Here is a 22,001-nt window from a genome sequence, read left to right as displayed (position 1 = left end):
ACACAAAACACATATTTGATGGTAATGCTGTTTGTCTGGCAATAATGTGTCACGCAGATTTATCTTTTCAGAAATCTCATAACCCAGGTGTTGATGGGATTATTGTGACTGTGGCTGGGATTACATTAGTTGTCGAGACATTATCTTAAGCACTGTTTGGATGGAATTAGATGAACTGTGTTGTCTGTTGTCCATTACCCCAGGAGCTGTGTTAAGTCTCTTTGAAGCGTTGTGCCCAGTGCTGGTCTGTTCTCCACGGGGTGGGTTGATCGGCGCCAAAGAGGAGCTTGACACATCATGACAGTGAAACCCTTTGGCTGGAAACACTGACTTGTGAGGGCTGCAGATGAGTTATTTTTACTCTCATTGCTTATAGCCAGACGTATAGCTGTGACTGAAAGTCATCTGAATAATCAGGATAATAATTATAGGGTTACAGGCCTGACTGTCAAACCAGTGGTGACTAATTGCCACGATCAGCTTCATCAGACACACATTATTTCTGATGCTGAAGTCTTTTAATGTCTGTCTAGAGGAGAGATCTGATCTCAAATAATTGTTCTCAATCATACCAGGTTGTTTGGAATAAACAGTTTTTTTTCTCTCTCTCTGTAGCACAGTTAGTTTGAGTGACTGGAATAGTATTTGTGACCTTTCCTTATAGTGAGCAATACAAATTGCTTTTTCAGTGTAAAGTCTTAAGCCCCTTTCACACTGCCATTACGGCAAATACACGGGTAAAATGTTCCGGCAATTGTTCCCGGGTCGCTAGATTTTGCACTTTCACACTGCCAGTAATGACCCGTGATATGTGCGTGCTTTGACACACAACCCGTAAAGATCCCGTAACGACACGTGACATCAGAGCGTGACGTGTAATGTACGAGTCTAAAACGTTAGGCACGTTATACTTGCAATGAAGCAAGTGAACGATCTCGGCGTCAGGGCGGAAATTGAGGAACAAACTGATCTCTGCTTCATTGCAGTTTGCGCATAATTTTTCGTCGCGAACGTTGATCTTCCTTCAAAACAGCCGGTAAAAGAGTTCCGCGATAATGCGTGTCATCACTTCGACACGCCATTAAATCTGGCTTTTGTTCACACAGCGCTCGTCCCGGGTTGAACCCGGCAATGTTACTAGGTCCCCGACCCGGGTTTAATGCCGGAATCAATCCCGGGACGTGGTTGCATTCACACAGAAGGCGACCCGGCAATGTTCCGGCAATATGCCGGGTCCAGCCTGCAGTGTGAAAGGGGCTTTAGAGGTTTTTAGCTGATTTAAAGGATGATGCCAGAATATCATGCCCTTGATCATATTTTGTATGTTTTGTATATTGAGCCTCGTCTGTAAGCTTAAATGGATAATTAACCTTAAAATAAAAAGTGTCATTTTTTTACGCAACCTCATGTTGTTTCAAACCCATAATTTGTTAACATTAGTTTAGTTAACTACATCAGTTAACATGACAATCCTAATATTAATTCTAACACCAAAGGTTTTATGTTAACATTACTTCACTGTGAACCGACATGAACAAACAATTGCATTTTTATTAACTCAGACTCACATTAACAAAGATTTATAAATGCTATAAAAAAACGTATTAATCATTATTAGTTCATGCTGGCTAATGCAATAACTCATCTTAACGAGAGACATTATTGCAAAGTGTTATTTTTTGTCATATATAGCGGTCAACCTATATATCGGCAATATGTGATCTTGTCTGATAATTGTCTTTTTTTTTTTAAATGATCAGTAATGGCTGAGAAGTTTTGGTGTTTGGCCTTTGAGTATCAGAAATGGTTGTATTTTGACAGCAATTACTTTCTTTTTAGTCATGCTTTTAACAAGTTATTTATTCATGAAACATACAATGATAGGATTACAGATTTAAGAATTTATCTAAAATATATATATTTTTTAAATCAAGTGCAGTTTTTTTATATTGATTTATTAAAAAATTATTTATTATTAATATAGTAAACTAAATATAATGTAAAATGTAATTTATTTGTGATATCAGCCACCTTGCATGTTAAGATAGCAGCATCGGCCATTAAAAAAATTTATATTGGTCCACCTTAATGTTAATTTAGCAAAAAAAAAAATAGAGGTGCTCTTGTAACAGCTGCTCTATGTGAAATCACGCACCTGATGGAATTAACCGCTGATTAGAAAACCGGCTTTACTGACGAGATGCGCATTAACGATCGGACGATCGTGATCGGAGCACCTCTAAAAAAAAAAAAAAAAAAATGCTTTTGTGATCTTAAAAAGCTGCATATGATTTTGGAAAGACATTAGGGTGGGTAAATATGATCATTTTTGTTTTTCAAACGAAATATTCTTTGAAATCACTGAAGGTTGCAGAATCACTGCATTAACATTCTGTTATTACAGCATCAACGGTAAGCTTCTTTGCGGTTTGATTTTGAAACTCTGCAGTGCGGTCATCACTCAGAGTCTAATGACTACACAAAGGCATCGTGGGAGGGGAACAACTCGATTTTCCAAATCTTTTCGACCCAATATGGCATTCGGGACATCGACAGATGATTCATGTCACGCTCTAAACGAAATTCCATTAGATACAGATGTATTTTCATCTATTTTTCTAACAAATGGAATTCCATTAGAAGCAACTGTGACAAATAGTTCTTAATTGACCTGTGTGTGGTCAGACAGAGGATGAATAAATGAGTGGTTCTGTCTGTGTCTCCCACCCCTGTAGACAGCCAATGAGTCAGCCGTTCTGAGGTCACATGGCCAATTCCACATTCTTTTTATTTATTTATCAACTCCAGTACCAGTAGGCTTTTATTATTTCAGTAGGGTGGTGCAAAGTGCAGTCCTGAACTTAATGTAGTCCAAAGCAGCAAAAAAACGATTGATTTTTAGAGCTCTGAACAGTGTGGACCTTCAGTTGGCATACTTTCAGAAGGAGATTTATTTTTTATGCATTTCAAAGCCACAAAATTGTCTGTCCACTGTTAGGCACACTTAATACAATGTTGAGATTGTGCAACAGTTGCAAATGAGACTCTTCCGATGAGAATTCAGTCCGAACTGACTTGAGAGGAGTGAAGTTATGGCTTTTGAGCTGTATGCACATCATCATTTTGTTTCTGGCAAGCAGATTGCTTTAGTTGTAATTGTGTTACATAAATCTCAGTTTTTATCTCAGTTTTTCCACTATGACGATGAAGATGATGAAGTGTGAAATTCCCAGAATGTAAGATGGTTGGAATTAAGGACTAAATTGGATTAAACAGTCCATTTTTGATTTGTGAAGGAGATTGTTTTATAAAGTGGTCTCAGACTTTTTTTGAGAAGACCTGATGGGACTCCCTTGGCCCAAGGTTCGAGCTGGTTGTTGTTGCACCACTAGAGGTCGTTAGAACGCCACACTTTTTTTGCGCTCTGCTCAAACGGAGTATCAATGTTGAGTATAATTTTTTAACATGTCTTGTCAGTTGTGATGTGGATACTCCTCTTGTGTGAAAGTGGGTGCCTGTGCTCTCCTAGCCATCCTTAAATCCTGCTTCTTTTAAACAGCCTTATCGGCTTCCATCCTTTCATTGTGTCCTTATTAAGGTCTGGATTAGATGACACACTGGAGTAATTCTTCTGTGTTGAGGCAGTGATGGAGATAAAGAACACTTCAGTTCAGCGACTTTCTCTGTTCTCTGTCGTTCTTCAGATCAGTATTTGTTTCCTCTCTCTAGACCAGTCATTGTTCTGTATCTGTTAGCTGTTTTCAGCTCTTTTTGGCAGTGGTTTGATGCGTGATGATGCAAGTGAATCGTTGAGTTAGTGCTTCGAACTGATTCATTGAAACGGGCAGTTTGAAAGAACTGATTCATGCAGATTAAAGAAATGAAATACATTTTCATGTCTTGATCTGCAGAAAGTTACTTTTTTAAAATCCAGACACTGAAAAATGTTCGCCTGTCAGATACAATTTTATTTTATGTTTTTATCTTCAGTTTTATTATTTATTGTTCTATTATTATTATTAAAATATTAATTTACTTTGTCTTATTTTTTTCTCCCAAAGAAGATTGTCTTCATCTTTGCCTTAAGGTCTTCGTCGTCTTCTTTAATAGAGTTGAAATATCTCCAAAAGCAGTTTTTGACCCATTAAAAACCCTGTTTGGCCTTTCATTCTTGGTCACATCAAAGTAGTTCTAATGAATCCCAGTTGAATCCCATCCACAAAGCCTCTGTAGCTGTCTGAGCGCTACAGTATGTTTTGGAACGCAGAGAGTGAGTAATCCCAGAATTCAGTAGTGAAATCAGATGGGGCCGAGGGGAGATTAGGGCAAAATTTTAGAGCCCAGCATTATCATCATCAGAGTGAGATGTGTCCTAGCCCTTTCCCAGCCTTTGTGCAGTTTTCTGTTGTGATTGTGAAGGTTGTTTTTGTTTATTTTGTGCATCATTATGTTCACTTCATGGAACGTTTCTGAAACAGAGTATTAAATAATAAAATTAATTCACTGTGTTATATCAGGATTTTATCACACCCTTGAGCTGTAGTACAGCTCATTTGGTATTGATAACGGATAACGTCAAACGTGTTATGATCTGTCAAGTAGGCCTAATTAAATCTACTTGCAGGTTTGTCAACTCCCTACAAGTAGTTAAATGGGCGATGCCTGCTTGGTGATATTGAGGTCATGATGCATGTTCAGACAGGACCTTCACAGCCTGCCAACACCTCCTGTTTGCTAGACCACTTGGCTGATTCAATCCATCCGTCTCATTTACTCTCCATAAACTGTAATGGGCTTCGCCCACCAGGCTCATTAAATACTGAAGGCTTATGCTGTCTTATCTATGACACCGAGTCAATGCAGTCATCCTCACCTGGTGACGTGATTGGTTTAACTACCACGGTTCATTTCCTTAAAAAATGTGTATTCTAAAAGTTTTCATAGGGCTGTTCTCAAGTGCCAAATGAAATACAGTCCCTGTAGGTGTTGCTTGGCGAAGCAGGCTCTTTTTTTAGACCTGCATAAAGAGGTGTTATGTTTGTGCTCTAAAGAGATTTGTCTAAAACTAATAATTTATATTTATTATGTTAAGCAGAACCATTGCCCTTGCCGGCTATAGTGATGTCATAAATAATTACCCGATTTTGAGGCAAAAAGCATCTTTATCCATTGATAGTCTTTCCAATTAGCCATGTATTCTGATATATATATATACACACACACACACACACACACAAATAATTTTAACACTAATAATTTTTTTGCAAGTGACACTATCAAAATATGGGTTCTGCAAAGTTGTTATAAATGTTTTTGAAATAAACTTATGCTCACCAAGGCTGCATTCATTTAATAAATTATGGTTTTTATTTGTGAAATATTAATAATATTATTGATAGGTAAAAATTGATAGCCTGAATTTAGTAAGTCGCTTTGGATAAAAGCGTCTGCTAAATACATAAATGTATTTATTTATTATTACAAATTAAAACAACTTTTTTTGCTGATTAATATATTTGAAAATGTTATTTATTTCTGTGATGGCAAAGCTGAATTTTCAGCATCATAACTCCAGTCTTCACTGTCACATGATCCTTCTGAAATCATTGTAATATGCTGATTTGTTGCTCAAGAAACATTTCTTGTTATTATCAGTGTAGAAAACAGTTGTGCTGCTTAATGTTTTGTGGAAACTGAGACTTTTTTTTCAGGATTCTTTGATAAATAAAACTGATCATTACTGATCTTTTTTTTTTTTTTTTTTTACAATTTAAAAGTATTAACTGTCACTTTAAATTAATCTAATGTGTCCTTGGTGAATAAAACTATTAGGCTATCAAACAAAAACCTTTCTGACCCCGAATGGAATGGTATTGCATAAATCAAAAACATTTTCATTATGTAATAATTATATTTCATCAGTGCCCGTATGGAATGAGCAAGTTAGTTGTTAAGAACCAGAGAATGCGGCTGGTGTGAAAATGTCATCAGATATGGAGGATATGATCATTTTGAGTCATTCTGTGCTACCCACTCTGTTGTGGCAACCAGATCAACGGTGGATCAGATCTGTGTAAGCTGAGGTGGATGTTATTCAGTGGAATCAGCCGCAGGTCCGGATTCTGTCTGCTCCAAAAACAAACAAAAAAATACTCAAAGCAAAGACAGCAATATTGGACAATGATGAGAGTAAGGATCATCTGATTAAATGTTTAAATATGTAAATCTGTGCGAAATCTTTTTCATTGATGTCACACCTCCTGGTTACAACGCTGTGTTAACTAAAACCTCACACACTTAAGCCTATGCAATCTAACCCTTTTTGAGGTGGTCACAGTTACTGTCTGACTAGTTGAGAAAAGATTAAGTGAAATTATGCAAATATCACATTGTTCTAGTATAGAAAAGAACAGAATTTGATTCTGATGGAGTAAATGTCTTGTGACGGTGTTGTGTTGCGTGTTTGTAAGTACCTTTAAGCTGTAGAGGGTGTGTGTGATTTATTTTTTTATTTTTTTATGCTTGTACATGCTTGTAGGGAATTTGCGTAAGATGTTACATCCGTACCATTGTAAACTTGGCCCCTACGGCCAACAAACCTTTGTTTCAAAAGAGTTTAAGCGAGCTTGTGTTTTTTATTAAATGAAAAATAATTGTATTTTATTTTGATAAAATATTACAACTAAATATATTGTTCCTTCAATACTTCTCACTTTCAAACACTCCGGATGTAAAAAAAAAAAAAGTGAGCCGTGTCAGGTTGGAAGGTCAATAAACACTAACAGCACCGGGTGAAAATATTGATCAGGTTCCAAAACAATGTTCCTTCAGAAAACCTCCTTTCTTCAGGTCATTATGTTTGCGCTGACCTGACAGACTTGGTGCTCTAGTCTTCTGATCCAGCATAAAGGAAAAGATGGTCCCCAGGAGAAGCATTAATCTGTCCCAAAGTGCTTTGCAGGAGTGGGTGCACTGTGTTGAGAGCCTCATTAGCACCTTCAGTGAACAGGTGAATTACAGTAGCCGGTGTTCTAACTGCTGTGTAAGCTGTCAAAGGTAGACCTGAATGAATGGCTCCGGGCAATATCCCATAATCCCAAGTGCACCATTATTCGTCAGTCCAGCCTGCCAGATTGATGGGCACAGGACTGGCCAATTGAAAGTCCACTCTGCACAGGTAAAAGACATATCTAATAACTAACATATCTAATTTTAAATAACAATCTCAAAGCTATAGTACTGCTCAAAAGTTTTGGAAAGAAAATAATACTTATCTTCAGCAAAGATGCATTAAATTTATCAAAAGTGAAAGTAAATTAATTTATAATATAACAAAATATTTAAGGTAAATGCTTTTCTTTTGAATTGTATATTCATAGAAGAATCATTAAAACATTGGATCATAGTTTGTGCAAAAATATCAAGCAGCACAACTGTTTTCAACAGTAATAAGAAATGTTTATTGAGCATCACATCAGCATATTAGAATGATTTCTGGAAGTGATGATGCTGAAAAATCAGCCTTACATGTTTGCATAAGAGAGTTCTTGAAAAAACATAAAAACAAACATTTGAATGGTAGTGTATTAGACATAAAGGTTCTGTGCAATTTAATCATGGCTTTTACTTGTGGGTGAATGACCTTTAAACAAAAGTTGCTGTGGTAATAGAAGATGTAAATTATGTAATATTACGGTCCATTGTACAGCCTGTTAGTAACTTTTGTAACCAAACTGCAATTCTTTACAAAAACTTGGCAGAACTATTGTAAATAGGTTTTTGTCAGTAGTTTTTAAAAAATAAAAATTCATGAAAAGAATACTTTTTTTGCGGTTTGATTTATATAATATTCGATATTTAATCCATGCTTATTTAATATAGTAATTCGTTTATTTTATAATTTATAATATAAACTGTTATTAAATTGTTTTTAGGCTGCCTCTGAAAAGCTTCTATAAAGTCTGTAAACAGACCTTTGAAATGCTCTAATCGTTTGGCACTAGAATTGCATTCTTTTCCAGATATTTCTTTAAAGGAACTAAAAGAATCATTTAGTGGCTGTTAAGAACTGAGATGGGAATTGTTAAATTCATTACTATTCCTATCCCTGTTGTTGACACACGTGGTTGATTGCATGTGGTAGTTTCGCAAGTTCCCTCTTTGCATTGCCATTATTCATCAGATAATCTGTTGGCCTGTTTCAACTGAAGAGCCATTTACTGGAAAGGAGGAAGAGACTGAGTGAGAGGGGAGACAACTGTGCAATTGTTGTTGCTGAGTGCTGATGTTGAATCCTCATTATTGTGAATGAACAGGAACTGTCCCTCTTTTCATGTGGGCCCATTGTTTGAGGAATCATTGTTCGGTGGTTCCTCTGTGCATGTACGTAGTGTAATTATTCTGGGAGTAGTAATGGCCAGATAGTTTTGTTTTGTGCTGGATCTAAAAATAGGCCTCGTCCTGCACCACATGGCTTCTGCTGTGATGTGCTGAGTGCTTTCAGAGAAACAGGTGAGCTTGTGCTGTCATTCCCTAGTGCAACACTTCAGCAACACTGGACTGTAATGGAGGTTCTTGCCTCACACCTCTAAAAGCTTATGTGTGGTTTGTTCAGTTCTGAAATTCCTTCTACTATTTTAGTTAAAGGAGTATAGTTTACTAAGAAATATAAAGTTTGTTACTTGTTACTCAACTTCGTATTGTTCTAAACATGTATGCTGTTATTAATTTTTTGTATGCCAGTCATTTTTAAAGATGATAAGCTTCAAAGAGAATAAAAAGCCACCATAAAAGTATCAGATAAACAACTTGTGTGCTGTATTCCAATTTTGTAAGAGGTTTTGTGAAGAGCCAGCCAAAAAGACATTATTCGCTGATAATCGTGACACAAAGATGTCTAGCCTGCATTCTTGTCCAGAATCGAAAATGCTAAATCATTTTCTGCCAGCAGAAGGCACTGTTGGAATGGCAGAAATTCAGCGGTCTCTCCAACTATAAACAAAGCAGCAGCAGCGGACTTTTTGCAGCGCTAATTTTTTTATTCAATTAAATCATTGCCTTTTAAAGTTTAATCATCAGAATAAGCCATAATGACGATTCTTGTCTTTCCCTCCCCAAATAAGACCTGTTAAAATCATAATTAAGACTTTTTTGTAGCCTACCATTTAAAGGTGGGGTGAAATGCTGTTTCATGCATACTGAGTTTTTTACTCTGTTAAAGAGTTGGATTCCCATGCTAAACATGGACAAAGTTTCAAAAATTAAGTTGTACGTTTGAAGGAGTATTTCTGTTCCAAAAATACTCCTTCCGGTTTGTCACAAGTTTCGGAAAGTTTTTTTAGAGTATGGCTGTGTGACGTTAGATGGAGCGGAATTTCCTTATATGGGTCCTGAGGGCACGTCTGCCGGAAGAGCGCGCGCTCCCGTAGAGCAGAGCAGAGAGAGGCTGTGCACAGACAATCACTGATCAGAGCGAGAGCGTCGCGAAATGTCACAAAAGGAGTGTGTTTTTGGTTGCCAGGGCAAGACAACTCTGCACAGATTACCAAAGAAAAAACAGCATTAAGGGACCAGTGGATGGAGTTTATTTTTACAGAGCATCAACGGAGTTGTGCAAGTGTTTGTGTTTGTTCCCTGCATTTCTAAAATGCTTGTTTTACAAACAAAGCCCAGTTTGACGACGGATTTGCGTATCGTTTATTTCTTAAGGATGATGCAATCCCAACGAAAAAGGGTCACGATTGTGTGTTGGTACCGCAGGCGGTGAGTAAAACTGCTTCAAATATCGCTGCCTCCTTGTTAGTGCGTCCGCCTCCCATCGGAGACCCAGGTTCGAGCCCCGCTCGAGCGAGTCCTTGCTGATGCTGCTCTCGTTCAGTTTCAGCCTTCACAGCTGTCACAGCTTCCAAACGCTCTCAACGCAAAAGCCTACTCGCGCTTGTGATTCTTTAGCTCCGCCCACACGTCACGCCTCCAGGCGCTCGTGTTTTTCTGGGAAAAATCGGTAAAGACTATCTTTCTCTTATGAATATAATAAAACTAAAGACTTTTTGGAGTTATGAAGGATGCAGTACTACTCTATAGGTACTCAATATTAACATGATATTGAGTGAAAACGAGCATTTCACCCCCCCCTTTAAGACTTGTTATGGCCTTAAATATGTGCAACTAAATTTAAGACCTTTTAAGATTTTTTAAGGAATTGCGGAAACCCTGAAACAGAAAATGCGTACTGCATGAATTGCATGTTAATAAAATTAGTGCCGTTAAAATTCATTTCCATTAATGCGTTACAGCTATGTGTATATATATATATATATATATAGTTTTATTATATTTATTAATTTTTAAATTATTTGGGCCCCTTATCCACTGCTTTAGGGTAAACCATTCATAGATTTATAGATTGAGTCCCTGAGAAAGTCTAAATATTGTGGTGCTATCAGAACGTTACTCTGTTTGAGCATCTCAACCAGCCAAGTAATAGCAGTATTAACTTAACTAATGGCTCAACTAATTGCAAGAATTTGGGACAGGACTGTTTGGCAAAAAGTGAAAGTTTGGAGAATCCTGCATTATTTATTTTTTTGGTGTCTCATAACTGTCTATCCATCATACATGAAACTTTATCCATCATATATGAACCCAGGCAATTAGCACCCTGACAGAACCATGTCTACCTGCTCACTTACATATGCTCAGCTCTGATTATTGCTCTGTCTTATGTAAAGTCTCTTATGAAAAGCATAAGTCCAGTCCAGAGAAAAGTCCCACAGTATAAGGGAACGTGTTTTATCCCTGAGCAGAGCCGTCTGCTGTGAGCTGCTCTTGCACGTACGAATGTTGGTCATAATTTCCTGCGTGACTGATGTACTTGTCTCTTTCTTGTGTAATGTTAGGGGACTGTTCTCTTGGGAATTTCAGAGCTTGTGACGGGCAAGTGAGGTGTCTCATTTATTGGATTTCAGGGAGGTAGCGCCAGTTGACCCATCGCTATACCTCTTGTTTACTTGTCCTACTCAGACAAGCTTCACAAAGCATCCGTGAATGGTGTGATTTTGGGGTGAAATGCTCTTAAAGTTGTATAATTATTCTTGAATAGGGTGGATCAAAGTATTTTATCACAGATGCACAAATATCATCAGTTATGGGCCGATATTCTTTTGTTGCTGTTGTTGAATTATTGGTATATCAGTCAATATTGCATATTTACAGTGGGTATTTTAGTCTCATCTGCCTCAGGATCTTCAAGGTGTGTTTTGGCAAAGCTTAATCATGATTGCATGTGGCCTTTCTTGAAGATTGGCTTTTTTCTGCCCTCCCATAGAAGCCACGTTTGAGGAGAATTTGTGATATTGTTGTCACATGCACACAAGGACCACTCTTTGTCATGAATTCCTGTAACTGCTTCAGAGTTGCTTTAGGCCTCTTGTTAGCCTCTCTGACCAGTTTTCTCTTGGCTCTTGCATCCATTTTTTTTTGTATCCATCTCCCGACTTGTGCCTGTCTACAACTTTATACCAGAGATCTTTTGACAGAGCCTTGCCAGTTAATTGTTTGCTCCATTACTTTACCAAAGAGTGAAATGAAATGTGCTAATCAAAATGAGCACAGCTGATCACAGTTGAAAGTCAGATGTCTTTGTGTGCCATTGAGAAGGTGAGAGAATTAGCTACACCTGATTGAGTTTACAAATAGTTTATAGGAGGAAGGGGGTAATCCTTTTTCCAACTCATCAGTTTTTTTCCTTTTATACATTTCATTTCTGACATGTTGGCGTTATAGCTTTCAGTTGGATGGTATAAATACATACAAACAAAAACCGTGTCCATCTTCATTTCAGACTGCAAAGCAACAAAATGTGATTTCAGATCAGGATGTTCTTGTGTCCATAATCCATATTGGTTAAGAGCAGCCCCAGAGTACAGAGGTGCTGGTGCAGTTGCTGTAAGCCTGGCCTAAGCCCAGCACAACAGCTGCACTAGACTCCCATCAGGACACGACCGTGCAGGTCAGTCCGTTCAGTACAGCCATTCACATCGCACACACAGTACTCCCTCAGCTGTTTCACAGCGAAGCTCCTGCACACAAAGACACACACGAAAACCATGCAGGACAAACATATGCGGCCACACGACGTGCCTGACGCTGCTCAACTGTTAGATCAGTCAGAAGTGTCACATGAGAATGTTTGTGTATATACTGGAACAGAGCTTGACATTGTAAGCTGTCTGTTTGTCTACTTGAAGTTGCGGCTCAATGACTAATGGTAATTGGTAATTTAGACTTTGTTTGGCATTTCAGTGTTCCCGTCTCATTAAATGTCGTCATGGTGGTCTTGTCAGTAGCTGGTCTCTGTAGTCTAAAAATCTTTTTTTTTATTATGTTCACACAAGCCTTTCACTTTCATGTCATCTAGTCTGTTGAGGTCTTGCTGATGACTTAAAGAGATTATTTCCCTTAATGTTGAGAGGTTTTGGGTGTAACTGAATAACTGAGTGTCCCATCTTAATACATTTTACATGTTGCTCTGAAACTCAGGGTTATGTTTTATGCGGCACAGGCATTTTGTACTAGAGTTTCCACACCTCCAGGCTTTCCAGTGTCTCCCAAGAGGATGTTGGGTAGGCAGCACACACATGATGTAAAAATGAAACCATCTGCTCGTTCGTACCCCCTTCTTAAAACCAGCGGGCCCCCCACGCGCCTTCCCTCACAAGATATCCAATAAAACCACTCTCAGAACTCCACTCTTCCCATATCTCACACAAGCACATGTGGATACTTCTTACTTAGGGCAGTTAGCATGGAGGCCCACAATCAGATCGGACTGGCGTTCTGCCTGCGGTGTTGGAAACTCTTGAGTTCTGAGCTGCACCGGACACTAAAAAGAGGAGCGTTTCAGTTTTAGCGTTTTAGCGTTTCAGGATTAGGTGCTAGAGTGGTTTCCTATTACCCCTTACACTGGAACTGGGATCATGTACTGGGAGCTGTGGGTCAGTCAGCTGACTAGAACTGGGAAGCACTGCATGCTGGTCAGGAATAAAGGTAGGGCTGTATGTATCTGTGTGCATATGTGTCTTTGTCCAGACCTCGACTGTCTCAGCTGTGGGTTCTTGCAGGTTTATTGTGTTGTGTAAGACCAGGCAGAAGACCTGTCTTTGTTTTGTCTAGGCATGTTGTGTTTTTTATTCATAATGATAGTTTCAATTTTAATTTAGGGACATTCTTGGACCATTTATCACATTTTGAACTAACATTCTATATTTTCTATGGATATAGATTTACTTCTTTTTTAAAGGAATTTCCAAAACTTCATATTTCAAAAATCAACTAGATGACTGGTTGCTCATACAACTAATTTACTAGTCACTCTTAACAGGTAGTTCTGCCCAGTTGGCAGGGTTTTGGGCTTACATGATTTAATGCATTTCTTAGTTGGCATTTACATTCTCTTATTCAACAACAGACGGTATAAACACAGATGTGATTTTGAAAGTGAGACTATTAGTTATTGGCTGATATTATTGTTACTGTTGTACTCTAATAATTCACTAAAACTGTTAAAGTAATAAACCCTGGGGGAACCACAGGGTTTGAGTAACGCTCGTCTGGGACAAGTCAATTTTTCCAAGGTAATTGAGAGAAAATATTACTTGCCTGTAGGGGTGCTCCGATCACGATCGGCCGATCGTTATGCGCATCTCGTCAGTAAAGCCAGTTATCTAATCAGCGGTTAATTCCATCAGCTACGTGATTAGAGAACCGGCTTTACTGACGAGATGCGCATTAACGATCAGCCGATCGTGATCGGAGCACCCCTACTTGCCTGATTGGACAAGATGCCAGCTTAAAATGTTAATAATAAAAATAACCAAGGAAGCATTGAAACTTGGTCACCAAAATTTTTTCGTGTCATGATGGACTTTTTGTTGCTCTTGATTTTGTGATGCATGTTGAGGATAGATAATTTGGCTGTTGCTCTTGCCATGCATTCAGCATTTGAAGAAAGTATGTGAATACTATGTTATTCTTTATTGTACCTTGGGATGCGAATGTGTTAATCATCCATCAAATTTCAGCCCCTCTACCATGGTAAAACCACAGTAGTTTTGTAAATGTAAACCTAATATAGCCTAATCTAAGAAGAAGAATTTGTTTCATAATGATAAGTAAAGGGAGTTTCTGAGAGTCTGATGCCTTTTCCCTTGGAACTCAGCTAATGTTTTGTCCTGCCTCACTTTTTCCCTAAGGAAAGGGGCAGCTGCCCAGACATGCTTAGTGTGTGTGTTTGTGGCTGGCTGACAGCTGTAGAGGAGGACCAGCAGACGCAGGCATGCTCAAGGTGTGGGGACTCTCCCACACCATTTTTTCCAACCTCAAAGCCATTCCATGCTCCTCCTCTCCTTAAGAACTTGCATAAGAATAAAACCTTCTCAGACAGTAGCAGAACCCTCAACACATCAGGTCTGTGTTTTATTACATGTGAGATCAGAGTTTAATCTAGCACTGCTAGATTATGCCATTGAAGACTCTGCTGTCCAGCAGCAGTTTTGAGGAAGAGAGGGTCAGACTGACCAACCTGTTCAACCCACAGGATGTGGACCACTACTGCTTCGCAGGTAGACAGCGCTGTAACGGTGCCCTGAGTGTCAGTGAGTTTTTCTGGAGAATTTTAAGTCGAGGGATGTGTATTTGTTTGCTTTGTGTGTGTGGTCAGTTTGGAAGCTGTTACTTGGTCAGATGGTTTGGTCTTGGGGTGTTTCCAGAGGCCATCTGATTTTCAAAAATCACGCGTTTGTAAATTCATTGGAATTTTTCAAATAGTAGCAACTAGTAGATCAGTAGTTAATGTTACATAGCTAACTAACTAAATATATGAATTTAGTTGCAATGTTTAGTGAAATATGTACATTTTCTACTTAAAGTATTATTATACTATTATACTTATGGTCACACTTTATTTTAAGGTCCAATTCTCACTATTAACTTACCATTAACTATGACTTTTGCCTCAACTCCTGCATTTGCTGCTTACATATAGTTTATAAGGTAGTTGTTAAGTTTAGGCTATTGGGTAGGATTATTGGTGTCATGCATTATATGTACTTCATAAGCACTAATAAATAGCCAATATGTTAATAATATGCATGCTAATAAGCTATTAGTTATTACTGAGAATTGGACGCTTTACTAAAGTGTTACCATATTTATTAGTATTAATCAAATATTAATACATTTCAGTCTTCTTCATTTATTATATTTATTTATTATAATATAATATTTTTAATAATAATAGTTGTTAGTAATATTATTATGTTTAAAAAATAAAAATACATTTTCTCCAGAAATTCTTTATTAAATGGATTATAAAATATTTCAATAATTATTGACTGCAAAATTGACAAAATTGATATTAAATTGTTAATTTAAAAATTGAATTGAGTTGATCGTTAGCATCTAGAACAGCTTTGTTTGTTTTTTTTTTATTATGATATATTGGTGTTTTGTGTAGCCTTCGTAATATTGTTTGCGCAAATGATTTGTAAAAAGAGATCATTGTTAAGTGAGGTATGATGTAAGGAGCAAAGTGATTTCATTTTGAATCCCCCTCGTTTTCACTTTGCGTCAGATGATTGCAGTTTCTTTTCTTCTCCCTCCTCACCTTGACGTTATCATGTTCGTCAGCTCCTGATTCTGAAACCCCTCCCCTCTTACACTGACTCAGTTTGCCCTTCCCAGAGGCCTTTTCTCATTCGGGATGTCATATGCTTCATCAACACCCGCTTATGTTTGCTGTTACTCATATATCATGTTATTTATCTCTCTTTCTTCCTGACAGAAGCCCTGCACAGGCCTTTTGGATTGGACTCGACGTCACTGACGGAGGCGGTGCGCTGGAGCTCGAAGGAGAATCTGCTGGGTGCTGCGGAGAGCGACCCCAACCTTTTTGTTGCGCTTTACGACTTTGTTGCCAGTGGCGACAACACGCTGAGCATCACGAAAGGTATGATCGTCGAAACGAGATGAGTGGTTGCGCATCATGCGGTGCTTAGTTTCATTAAACACTTTAACAGTTTGAAATCCACCTCTGTACACCGATGACAAACCTCATTGCACTGATAATGTAAACTCAAATGTAACCCAAAACCAATTTGAATACCTGGAATAAACAAAGCCAGAGAATGTTTTCACAAGTATTATTGATAACTTCCTTTCTTTATAAGAAGGACACTTTTCCTCTTCCTTCCATCATTCTCTTTCCTCTTTTCTTTACTTCAGAACTTGTTGTTTCTCTTCCCAGAAGCAGTTTGTAGGATCAAAAAACAGAGCTAGAAATTGAAATGATTGTTAAACTTTGAGTTTTATTCAACTGAGGACATAAACACATGGGCATCAACCTAAACCATATGAGCCAACGCCCACAGCTCATTCCAGCACATTGTAATAGACTTTGGGACACGAGTCAGGCTCTGTGCTCAGATGCTCCATGCTGAACAGCTACCGCTAATGCTAATGCCCATTTTGAAGCATAATCCCATCAGCTGGGTGAAAAGCAGGTGGGTAAACACAGACTTGCCCAAGAGAAGAGAGTTCAGAGAGAAGGAGTTAGCAATCTGCCCTTTCTCTCTGAAGTAACCGCTAATGGCCGGTCATGTAATGTCGTCTGGTTGGCACCGATGCGCCAGTCTCTTCTTGTCTTGTTATGAGGGCCAGTGTCCATTTAGGATTAGCAAAAATGCCCAGTGCCTGAAAGCTATTGTGCCTGAATTCTGTTTTCCTGACAGCAGCAGAGCACCCTCTACTGGAAAATAAAATAAAATGTACCATTCAAACATTTGGGGGCAGAGAGAAATTTTAACCTTTTTTTTTTTTTTTTTTTTTATACAGTGAAAGACATTTATAATGTTACAAAAGTTTCATCAAAGAATATAAAAATTAAAATATAAATTACAAAAAAATACTAAAACATAAAAAAATCAGCATATCATCACAGAAAGAAAAGTTCTTTTAAATGATAAAAAAAATTATAATAATAATATTATTATTATTATGTTATCAAATAAATACAACCTTGGTAAGCATAAGAGACTTAATTCAAAATATTAAAACAAATCGTACCAACCCCAACTTTTTAATGGTATTGTATAAATAAAAATACATTTACATACATTTTATATAAAAAAAACAAAATGAATCAAAATTCAGCAACCGAATTAAGCAAAAAAGGGCCCTATTTTGGTTCCGTCATTGTTTTTGACTACACATATTCAGATTGAGCACTCTGGTGAGGCTTTGGAGTGTTCTTTTTCCAACAGCTTAATGGAACAGAACACAGGGCTCTTGATGTTTTCGCAAGTGCTTTTTGGAGGCATATCTTGTAAAAAAAAATATATATATATATATATTCTATTTTTAACTTCCATTGCATCTTTAAAATGTGCCATTCGTGGAGTGTGATGCAGCAGCCAAAATGTCCATCTGACACATGTTTTTGACACTGACAACGATGGGACGGCCTACAGAGAGGAGGTGAGCACCCTGACTAAATGGTGTTAGGAGAACCACCTCTCACTCAACATCGACAAGACCAAGTAGCTAGTGCTGGATTTCAGGAGAACTTTTTCCCTCAGCATGTCAGACTGATGAACAGTCAGAACTAATACACCCTACAGCATACTCCCACAATATGATATGCCACACACTGCACTTTAACTTCAACAGTTCAACACTGAACTATACATACACACTTGCATTTAATACAATAACCTACCTTCACGTACACTCTGTTGCACCTTAGCATATTTTTATGCGTATATATGTTTACATAATGTAGAATGTGTAGATTCTGTGTATAGTGTATAATGTGTAGTGCTAACTGTATGTATGTACATATTGCGTATAATGTGTAGTGTTAACTGTAAATATGTCTAATAATACTCTGTGTGTACTGACTATATGTATGTGCATATTGCACATTTTCACCTGTTGAAGTCTGTTTGGTTATATGTTAATTGTTTCTGCAATTTCTGGTGCAACCTCCCAAGAATTCCACTCACCAAGGCACACATGTGCTGTGCTGATGTGACAATAAAAGTGACTTGACTTTTCTTCCTCCACTCTCGGGTGCCTCCAGGATTTGTGCAGATCTCAGAACTCTTATATAAGACTAGCTTCTTCTCAGTCTGAGTTTATGGGATGAAAACATTACCTAATGGACAAGTTCAAACTGATCTTTTTTTAAGAACTGATACTGTAGGTTCTATAAAGTTACTGACATAAAGATGCACTTCATTCTAAAAGACCTGATGTGTTTTTATGGCTGAACGATGGACTTGTTGTGGCTTGCATTTCTAATCTCTCATTCCATTCCATTCAAGGGAGATGCATTGGTATGAATAACAAAGGTTTACATAGCCGAATCATTAGTAAAACTTTTTTTTAAAGAAAAAAAAAAAACGGATTGCTGTGTACAAAGTACTGTTCTTTTTTGCATTTCAGGAGAGAAGCTGCGAGTGTTGGGGTACAACCAGAATGGCGAGTGGAGTGAAGTCCGTTCAAAGAATGGCCAGGGTTGGGTACCCAGTAACTACATCACCCCCGTGAACAGTCTGGAAAAGCACAGCTGGTATCATGGGCCCGTGTCCCGCAGCGCCGCTGAGTACCTCCTCAGCAGCCTGATCAACGGCAGCTTCCTAGTGAGAGAGAGCGAGAGCAGCCCTGGCCAGCTCTCCATCTCGCTTCGCTATGAGGGACGGGTCTATCATTACCGGATCAACACCGCCTCTGATGGAAAGGTTGGGCTGAAGACAAAGGCTGCTTTCACTTTACCTTGAAAGTAAAGCTTCCTTTCCTATGATTTTAAAGCTGGTCTCTTCTTCTGTTTCAGGTCTATGTAACAGCTGAAAGTCGTTTCAGCACATTAGCTGAGCTGGTTCATCATCATTCCACAGTGGCCGATGGTCTGGTAACCACATTACACTATCCTGCTCCAAAATGCAACAAGCCAACCGTCTACGGTGTCTCCCCCATCCACGACAAGTGGGAGATGGAGCGCACCGACATCACCATGAAGCACAAGTTAGGCGGAGGCCAGTACGGAGAGGTCTACGTCGGAGTTTGGAAAAAGTACAACCTCACTGTAGCCGTAAAAACACTAAAGGTTCGTGTTTTTGTGCATCTGCTCCTAATGTTGTGTAATGGAAAAAAACGATTTCATTGGTTTTTAATTGCATTGAACTGTTTATGTGGCGTTGTGTGCCACCAAGTGGCTGGTCATTATATTGCACTTAAGGATTTTTGTTTTCGTAGTTGCTTTGCTAGTTCTGTTATGTATTTCTATTTCATATTCAATGTGTATTGTATTACTTTACTTCAAAGGAGGACACCATGGAGGTTGACGAGTTTCTGAAGGAAGCTGCAGTCATGAAGGAGGTGAAACATCCCAATTTGGTACAGTTACTGGGTAAGTGTAGTAGGATTTTTAACTCGTTGATGGTAGTTGACAACTAGTCAAAACTCAAAATTGAAGCTGTGTGTGCTTTAACTTGTTTGGGTTCAATTGACAACAAAAAAAATGAAAACAAAAAAATCTCAATAAACTTGTCTACTACATTAATCAACCATTTGAGTTTGCACAGGCATTAGAGAGTATGCACTACTCTCATAACTCTTCCTTTCACATAATAAGCAACAATTTTTTTTTTTTACCAAATTATGTTCTTAGATTTATCCCAAATTGGTCATTTTTTAATGCCCCTTCCTAGGTGTGTGTACATTGGAGCCTCCATTCTACATAGTGACTGAGTACATGCCCCATGGGAACCTGCTGGACTATCTGCGTGAGTGTGACAGGGAGCAGGTGAATGCGGTGGTGCTGCTCTACATGGCCACTCAAATCTCCTCTGCCATGGAGTATCTGGAGAAGAAGAACTTCATCCACAGGTGAGCATAGCTCTTCAGACATCAGTAGGCTTCAGGAGTTCTCATCGGGAGATCTCACTACATCTTCTTAATTTCCTTCTCAGGGACTTGGCAGCTCGTAATTGTCTGGTTGGAGAGAATCACGTGGTCAAGGTGGCTGATTTCGGGCTGAGCCGGCTGATGACAGGCGACACCTACACCGCTCATGCGGGGGCCAAATTCCCCATCAAATGGACCGCACCAGAGAGTCTGGCCTATAACACCTTCTCCATCAAATCAGATGTGTGGGGTCAGTTACTAAATAAATTAGGAGTTCTGATACTCTATAAACAGTTATGTGTCACAGACTGAAATTATTGAATTGCTTATATAAATAAGTGACTCACTTAATTCTCCCAATTTTCCAGCATTTGGAGTTCTGCTTTGGGAGATTGCGACGTATGGCATGTCTCCATACCCAGGAATAGACCTGTCTCAGGTGTACGATCTGCTGGAGAAGGGCTACCGCATGGAGCAGCCCGAGGGCTGTCCTCCTAAAGTCTACGAGCTCATGAGAGCCTGTGAGTATCAACAGAGACTTTGATAACATTTTATATTTTTCACTTAACTTTTCATAGTTAACTAAAACAGGTCAAATGTAATTCATATGTGTCCATATATACAGTATTTTCTTTAAGCATTGTGTAATATTGTGTAATGGTCTTTATTTAAAATTTAAAATAACTGTATTCTATTTTAATATATTTAAAATATAATTTATTCCTGTGATGGCAAAGCTGAATTTTCAGTAGCTTTCAGTGTCACAGAAATCAGACACATTTTTAATGGAATATAACTTTTAAAATATCAATTTATTTGAAATAAATTTGCTTGTAACATAACCTTATATACATTTTAATGTCACTTTTGATCAATTCAATGTATCATTGCTTAGTAGAAGTATGAACTTTCTTTTATTATTATTTATTTATTTATTTTTACACAAATTTTGAACCATATTGTAGCTTTTGGTCATTAGGTAAAGCCATATTTCGTTTGTGTTGGTAGGCTGGCAGTGGAGTCCACTGGATAGACCCTCATTTGCTGAGATTCATCAGGCATTCGAGACCATGTTCCATGATTCAAGCATCTCAGAAGGTATTGCTCCATCATCTGTTTTGAATGACAGGAAGCTGTAAACTGAGTGGACTTTTCATGCAGATCTTGTATGATTAAACTGCTTAAAAGGAAATAAAGAATAAATAACATAGGTGAATTTTGTATTGAATGTAAAAAATAGAAAATTTACTGAAATAAAGATGAAGTTAATATTTAATGAAAGTTTGACCCATAGTACTTACATTTAATATTAACCTGCACCGTCTTTCTGCTAACTCCTCTCCAGAGGTAGCCGAAGAGCTGTGTAAAACCGCATCTGGTGGGCAAGGTGGACTTGCGCACACCTTAGGCCATGATATGCCGCTTTTGCCCTCAAAGTCTCGTGGGCAGAAGAAGCACTCTGAGAACAAAGAGAATATGGAGGAGGCAGGACCCCACGGCCCTGCAGGTATACAGGCCCAACTCCGGCTCAACCGGCTCAGACAGAAGCTCAAGAGAATGGGAGTCGTGTTCATTTTCGATTAACTGTGCTACATAATAAAAAATAAAAAAAAGTGAAAGTCGTGACATTTGCCAAGTATGGTCACCAATACTCAGAATTGGTGCTCTGCATTTAACCCATCCAAGTGCACACACACAGCAGTGAGTAGGGAACACACACACACACACCGTGAACACACACCCGGAGCAGTGGGCAGCTATTTTTTCCAGCACCCGGGGGAAACCTACAAATATTTATACACAAATATAGTATGAATCCAAACATTCTGTGTAATATCCTATATACAGTCCAGACCAAAAGTTTGGAAACACCTTCTCATTCAAAGAGTTTTCTTTATTATCATGACTATGAAAATTGTCGAGTCACACTGAAGGCATCAAGGGCTATTTGAGCAAGAAGGAGAGTGATGGGGTGCTGCGCCAGATGACCTGGCCTCCACAGTCACCGGACCTGAACCCAATCGAGATGGTTTAGGGGT

At 38.4% G+C, this 22,001-nt stretch overlaps 1 protein-coding gene across 3 annotated transcripts in view; it reads left to right on the top strand.

Moving 5' to 3' along the window:
* LOC128018857 (tyrosine-protein kinase ABL2-like) overlaps nucleotides 1–22,001 on the top strand; it is a 30,068-nt gene that overhangs the window by 2,016 nt on the left and 6,051 nt on the right. Inside the window, exons 1-10 of one of the 3 annotated variants that reach the window (XM_052604677.1) lie at nucleotides 14,434–14,654; nucleotides 15,842–16,006; nucleotides 18,502–18,797; nucleotides 18,890–19,162; nucleotides 19,381–19,465; nucleotides 19,767–19,944; nucleotides 20,028–20,212; nucleotides 20,331–20,483; nucleotides 20,971–21,060; nucleotides 21,308–21,469. In XM_052604677.1, the coding sequence (XP_052460637.1) occupies nucleotides 14,519–14,654; nucleotides 15,842–16,006; nucleotides 18,502–18,797; nucleotides 18,890–19,162; nucleotides 19,381–19,465; nucleotides 19,767–19,944; nucleotides 20,028–20,212; nucleotides 20,331–20,483; nucleotides 20,971–21,060; nucleotides 21,308–21,469 (1,723 nt within the window). In that variant the 5' untranslated portion in view covers nucleotides 14,434–14,518. Of the gene's footprint in view, nucleotides 1–14,433; nucleotides 14,655–15,841; nucleotides 16,007–18,501; nucleotides 18,798–18,889; nucleotides 19,163–19,380; nucleotides 19,466–19,766; nucleotides 19,945–20,027; nucleotides 20,213–20,330; nucleotides 20,484–20,970; nucleotides 21,061–21,307; nucleotides 21,470–22,001 lie in introns of those variants that run through there. The other 2 variants (XM_052604678.1, XM_052604676.1) reach the window with 2 other exon arrangements.

Source organism: Carassius gibelio, chromosome A8 (genome assembly GCF_023724105.1).
Source record: "Carassius gibelio isolate Cgi1373 ecotype wild population from Czech Republic chromosome A8, carGib1.2-hapl.c, whole genome shotgun sequence".
Taxonomy (NCBI): Eukaryota; Metazoa; Chordata; class Actinopteri; order Cypriniformes; family Cyprinidae; genus Carassius; species Carassius gibelio.
This window is presented reverse-complemented; position numbering and strand designations above follow the sequence as displayed.